The following is a 6,681-nucleotide window of genomic DNA, read 5'->3' as shown; positions in this document are numbered from 1 at the left end:
GATGATTCGGATGATGATGATGATGATGATTCGGATGATGATGATGATGACGATGATGATGATGATGATGATGATGACGATGATGATGATGATGATGATGATAAGCTGAATGACCAAAAAAGCGCTCAAAAATTGCCAATATCTCTGTTAGTTTATTCGATGACACAAGTGAACTGACTGCATGAAAACATGCTTCTTTTCAAGTAATCATGGATTTAGTGTTGTCATTCGAACACACAGAGGGATTGTTAATCCATCAAAACCGTTCCAGCCTAGAAAGTGACAACCGAACTCGGTGGCACACCCATCATCTGCAGAGTATCCACGATCGGTGGGCTTACAGCTAGACATATTTGGAACGGCTCAGCCCTCCCAACCGGGATCAGTCTATCCACCTGTCTCCATATTATTCCTAGGGTAATGTGCTCGATTCTAGCGGATAACTAGTGAACATACAGCGAAATGCATAAATCAGTATTGTAACGTTGCTCATGTGAGAGGATTAGGGTATCTTAACGGAGACTTCATCTTGTAAGTGAACGCTGTCTGCACCGAAACTTCCAGAACTACTGTACAGCTGTTTCATCCTTATTAAGAGTCTCGCAAAATCCCAGGGAGTCCCGAACGCGTGACCTCCTGGCTGTTAGTTTGAACACTTAACCCCTCTGATAACGACGCGCAAAGTCCTGCATTGAATCGCTCTGCTGCCAAGTTCCCTAGAGTTTCTGACGAAACTCTTGGTATTTGGATGCTCTTGTGTAGCCGACAGTGGACAGTTGCCAAACAGAAATAAACGGAACCACTCCGCCATGTCATCTGTTTACTTTTCAAGTGCTGTCAACTTAAGAACTACTACTGCTACGCTACGCATGTGATCACAATATACCGTTGCTGGTGTTTTGCTTCTGTACACAGATTTGCGATACTACTGAGTTCTCCGGATAAGTAGCTCATTGATTTAAGGCTCCTTCCGAAATGCACTCCTTTGCAAACAAAGTCGGTTGCGGGAGACTCACTTGGCACCCAGCTGAATCTCTCGTTTATGGTGTTTTTGCTAATTGCGTGCACTTTGGGTTCAAGTAGAGCATAAGAATGACGGAAACTGGGGAACTACGTCGACCTGATGAGCCCAAAGAAGGGCGAAACCGGTTGTGGGCCGTCAAAGAATGTTTAGCAGCCTTATGAGTAGTGTATCACGATCTTTAGAATAGCCCGTTCTATTTAAAACAACCCAAGGTACTCATTCTCAAGAATAACTACGTTGAGAGCCAACAATTTGACAATCTGTTTTGTTCAAAACATTGTATATTGGCGCAGGAATGGAGAAACGAATGTTATTGAATCACATATATTGACCTCTGCTGAGCTGTCTCTCGTGTCAATCACCAGGGCCGGTTGAATTTTTCTTGCACCTTTGAACGTACGTATTATTCAGCCACACCCAGATTAAGGTTGAGTCACGCATGGAACTATCCAATGCGAAAAAGTCCAAGGCCAAAGTGAGTCGGAAGTCCAGATCAAATTTGTTACTTATCATGTCGGATTCGAAAATACCGGTATTCCGCACGGTGGCTTCTGTCCAGAAACCTTCCACATGCGTATATTATGCGTTCGTTATCAGGACACCGTGCATATGCAAATCACATTTCGTAATAACATGTATGCATGCGTATTGCAAGCATCTGCGCTTAGCGTGCAAACCACAGCGTGTGTATTCAACAACCAGACTGCAGGTCGACTAAGGCAGGAAAAGTGGTACACAAACGCAAGCCTTTTCTCTCGCGGCGATAGGTAAAGAGGAAAAACGGTTTGGTGGAAGATACTTTTAGAAATCAGTCCACAAGTTAACGGTCGAGCACCATCGGTCATTAGGTCAATAAGAAAGTCGGCTTATAAGCCCACGAAAAATCGTTCATCTGTAACACTCTCTAGGTACCTAACTGCCATGCCACCCGAGGGAAGCACGAGGGCTGGGATACCGTCAGTTTGCCCAAGCCTAGAAAGGGAAAGTCGAAAGGTAGAGGTCGGGTTCGAACCACGGACCCTCCGGTCAGTAATTCCGCGATCTAACCACCTGAGCTATCTCGCCCTCAATAAGCTCCGCCCAAAAAGTACACCGACTAGACAAGATAGATTAAAAATGATTTACTCTTTATGGCTGGGTCATTGATTTCAGCCAGTTCTGCGCGTCCAGAGACCTCATTTCACAAGGTTTTATTGCTGTGTGTACAGCCGACGGTGCCTAATTTTCATCGTCAGTTTTTTTCCCAAATCGTCAGAATGTTGTGACCACATGTGCGTTCCGACTACGACATTGTAGCCGTCGGAACGCGCATTGTAATATGATGTGTACTCAATAGACTATAAACTTATCCACTGACGCGGAAATCCTGAAATCGTTTGCTTCGGCCGTTTTGTTGATTGGTTCTGACTCCAAAGATCGTTTTCTACACCGATGCACTCAACGTTCCGGTATTGGAAAGCTGCTTCGTTTAGCTCATCATGCACTTCTGGTAGCAGGCGATCACACCACATAAATATGATGATTAACTCGTTTCAAGTCATATGCGCTCACCTTCGAGAAGCCGTCGCTCATGAACCTGGTACTCGACATGTCACGTGATAAGAGTTTGTTATTAGGCTTGGCGTTTAGTTGCTGATGTGCCACCATACTGATTTAAAATGCTATCCAGAAGTTTGTGTGTGAGTACTTCACATGCGCGCTACTGACGTCATCCAAACAAAATGAACCCCATGTAAAGTAATTCTCTATTCACCACTTTCGTTTTCCGTCCAAGAAGTTGGGCTTCTTGTTTGAAATCAAAGGTGGATAATTGAGTTCATCTTTTCGTTCCTGGAGACCTTTAAAAAAACCGAGTTGTCTCGTTGATATTTTCCGAAAGTTACCGGCACGATTACGCCAATATAAGATGTATATCGTGCCCGAATGTTGCATTATATGCATACGTTGTTCTTTGTATGCATTTATTACTTAATAAACGATTTGATTTCAAACTTTTCAGCTAACCGCATTTTCCTTCAGTTAGTCACAGTTCATCAGCTCATAAACCATGCAGCGATGTGCAGTGGTACCAGCTGTCAAAGCTTCCTTCATAGAGGCTAAGGATGATAAAGGGATGAGGTTCACTCGTTGGAGGCGATGGCCCAATCTGAGCAATGCCGACAAACGGATCTGTGTTTGAAGTATGGTACGAGGTGATAGCTTTGATGAAAGACTGTCACTGGCTGTGTCACAACTATATCTGCCAGCGTCACCAACCATGGGTTTGTGTTGTCCCGGGGTTTCCATCCTGGAAGGGAGCGGTCACCAACACAACTGAGTTGACTAATAAGGACGTACATGCTTCGTTGCCAAGCCACGGACTGACCGCCTCTGGCCGTTTCCATGCTATATACGGCTTGGTGAAGAGGGTAAAGAAGGCAAAAACAGTCCTCTCGCATACGAAGTACATGGCCTGACCAGCGTAACCTGTGAAGTGTGACCGGCTGGTCTACCAAGGGAGAGTGGACTTTCCCGAAGATCGTCCGGTGTACGGATCTGATATTCCCACCAAACCCGCGCAATGCTTCGGGTCACTAGTGGTCCGACAGAAAGACGTTCCGAAGATCCTCCGTACGTAGCGGCCACGTCTCTGATCCCTAAAAAGGATAGATTGGACCGCGGCAACTTCTTTATTCTACTAACTGCTCGTCGCCGATTAGTATTGACTTTATTAGTGTTAGAATGAATTGGGTTACATCCAACGTATTGCCTGACTAAACCAACAACTAGGACTCAGGTTGGATGGCGGGCGCGATGGGTACTTGTTTTCGCTTGTCACTCTGAGTAGAAAAACACCCATTTATTCACAAAGACCATGTGATTAATCACCATTGTGTTTTACAAACACTGAAGGGTGTATCCAGAACGAATAGATTTTCGGTAACGCCTTTATGAGGCTTTTCCCCACTGCGCAGTGTTCATTGTTCCCAAACATGTGAATACATTCGTTGCTGTGTGTGTGAGCGGGGAACTACATACATGTTATAAACAGTTCGATCATTCGTTATGCTATCTTTTCTCGCATGCTACTTACATACTACTCACACGTTACTACTTCCTTAAATACTGCCAGACATGTGATACGCATCGCAAGATACATAAATCTGCCGTAGAATAGGACGCACCAATGCAGCCCCTGTTTCCACGTGCTCCACCCTACAAACCGTCGGGGTTTTTAGTTCGCTCACTTCAAGGCAAAAAAGGCGAAGCATTCAACTCCTTTCTTCTGGAACGATGTTTGAGAAGACGTTATGGAGATTTAGCCTCTTTTTAACTAACAGAACAAATTACCGTTATCTTATTAACCAATTTGAAAAAGATTCTAAAGACAAAGTGCGCCCAATTAATAACCAGAGTCATCACTAGGCGGATGAAATCGACGAAGTATTCACACACACACACACACATCGGCCTACTGGTTACATTATCATGGTTCGCACCACTGGGAAACAACCGTGAGTGTACACACTCCGGTTGGAGGCTCATGTGATCTTCCCGTAAGAGAAATGCGATTAATCTGGCGTCTCCCTCAGTTTCACTTATATCTTCGGGATGGACTATTCCACTAACAAGCCCAAAGCAGAATGCACCAATTTTGCAAGCCGAATCGATACGATATCCTGTAGAATATCCCATCGTCAATGTTATGCAGCCTAAGGATGGTCTTAGATTTCAACTGGGTCAGGACCTAGTTTCTCATATAATATGGTGTAACAGTACCACTCCTAAGTCTGGCGCTACTGAACGAAAGCAAGAAGAACAATCTGATGTACCAACTCAACTGCAACAAATTCTACGTTGAACAAACTGGGGGGAGACTATGCACACGAATAAAGGAACACAACGCGGCCGTCAGGATATATGACCCCCTGTTCTTGATATCCAAGAGGATGACCAAGAAGGCCACAAATTCAATCAAGGAAACACAAAAAATTTTGGCATATGGAGACACGAGACATGGAAGAGAATATCCGGAAGAGTGGAACTCCACGGCGGATTCCATCAACCGGTGCATCGAACTTGATCCAATTTACGCACCCCTACGTGCAAAAGACCAACATCTCAACCGAAACACTCAAGGAGGACCGAATATTGGATTCACAAACAAAGAAACAAGGAACTCCTTGAAGTCAAATCAATAAACGTCACCACCGACCAGATTACGGCGACAGAGGATGCCAAGCTCAAAGATCACGTGGGCATCGGCGAATGAGGACACAGGATAACGCAGCAACCAATGAAACCGCCCGACCGAACAACCAATCGCGATTAAAGGTCATCTCCGGCTAGCAGCACGTATATTAACACACACGTAACAGCGTAACAACACGTTCAACGCACAACCACTAACCCACCGCTACGCACCACTACACTCTCCAATAACGCACTGATGATGTCACCTCGATTGGTGGTGAGACGTTTACAACCAAATTGCCCAGCTCAGCGAAGAAGCCAACGAATTAGTGCGTGCTTCTTCGGGAACATTGCTCGCTCACTTGTGTGACCAGCATAGAACTCTTAACTCCGAAGTAAGCCAGTCCGTGACATACTGACCTCGCATACTAGTGGTTGACTCATTGACACACACACAATTGACACCCAACTGCGTGCGGACATCCTAAATGAGAGTTTGCACTGCCACAGGTCGATTGCAAACGTCTCGTCCCCAGTCGAGGAGACATCTTCAGTGCGCAGTTGAATGGGTGCTTCCTCCGTGCCTAGCTGCGTTTGTGTAGTTTTTTTGTAAAGTATCTAATATCCTATCATGTGATTGGCTAGTTGGTATATGCCCTCTGTTGCATCGGAAGACCACAACGAAACACAAACCGGGAACGGACCAACTGCAAACGAACCCGAAGCACAACAAGACAGCCATCCAACAAACCAATGGAATAAGAGGCATACAGACCACAACGCAGCCAAACAAAATCACGGCCATTCCTACAATGATGCAACAGAGGGTATATACCAACTAGCCAATCACATGACAGGATATTATATACTCTACAAAAAACTACACAAACGCAGCTAGGCACGGAGGAAGCACCCATTCAACTGCGCACTGAAGATGTCTCCTCGGCTGGGGACGAGACGTTCGCAATTCAATTGCCAAGCTCGGCGAACAGATCAACTGCCATCTGATCAACCACCAGTAAACACACCCGAGCTACCCATATTTCGACAAGTTGACAACTCATACTTGATAATATCAGCTGATCGTACTGACAATCCTAGCAACTCACGTTTCAGCCAATCCAGTTCGATCTCAACTCGAATGCGCAGTCTCCTCTACACAAAATCCTTCGATTAACGACTTGTTGCCTATCCCCAACCGTTTGCCAAACGCTCAGGAATGGAAAATGTTCAATGTCTATCTAATTACAAAACTGCATCGTCTTGTTGACGATACCTTGACCTTGGTATCTGCGGCAGCTTACCTATACTCACTCCAGACCAATCGGGACTTTGGAAACTGAGTCAGACGAAGGTCTTATGTTGCTCCCAGAACAAACTTTATTTCTGTTGTCTGTAGGTTAGCACTTAAGCCCAGACAAATGTGATCAGTTGCACTGAGCACATCTCATTTCATGGCAAGGCCAAATAAAATCTGAGTGTTG

At 45.1% G+C, this 6,681-nt stretch overlaps 1 protein-coding gene across 1 annotated transcript in view; it reads right to left on the bottom strand.

Annotated features, from left to right (window-relative positions):
* T265_04831 (hypothetical protein) overlaps positions 1–3,408 on the bottom strand; it is a gene marked incomplete at both ends in the record, with an annotated part of 5,953 nt that extends 2,545 nt beyond the window's left edge. The window contains 2 exons of the mRNA XM_009169677.1: positions 1,903–1,996; positions 3,149–3,408. Of these exons, the coding sequence (XP_009167941.1) occupies positions 1,903–1,996; positions 3,149–3,408 (354 nt within the window). The remainder of the gene's footprint in view (positions 1–1,902; positions 1,997–3,148) is intronic.
* Between the last annotated feature and the right edge of the window lie 3,273 nt (positions 3,409–6,681).

This window comes from Opisthorchis viverrini (genome assembly GCF_000715545.1).
Source record: "Opisthorchis viverrini unplaced genomic scaffold opera_v5_85, whole genome shotgun sequence".
NCBI classification, from domain to species: Eukaryota; Metazoa; Platyhelminthes; class Trematoda; order Opisthorchiida; family Opisthorchiidae; genus Opisthorchis; species Opisthorchis viverrini.
The sequence above is the reverse complement of the archived record's forward strand: the minus strand, read 5'-3'. Positions and strand labels throughout refer to the sequence as shown.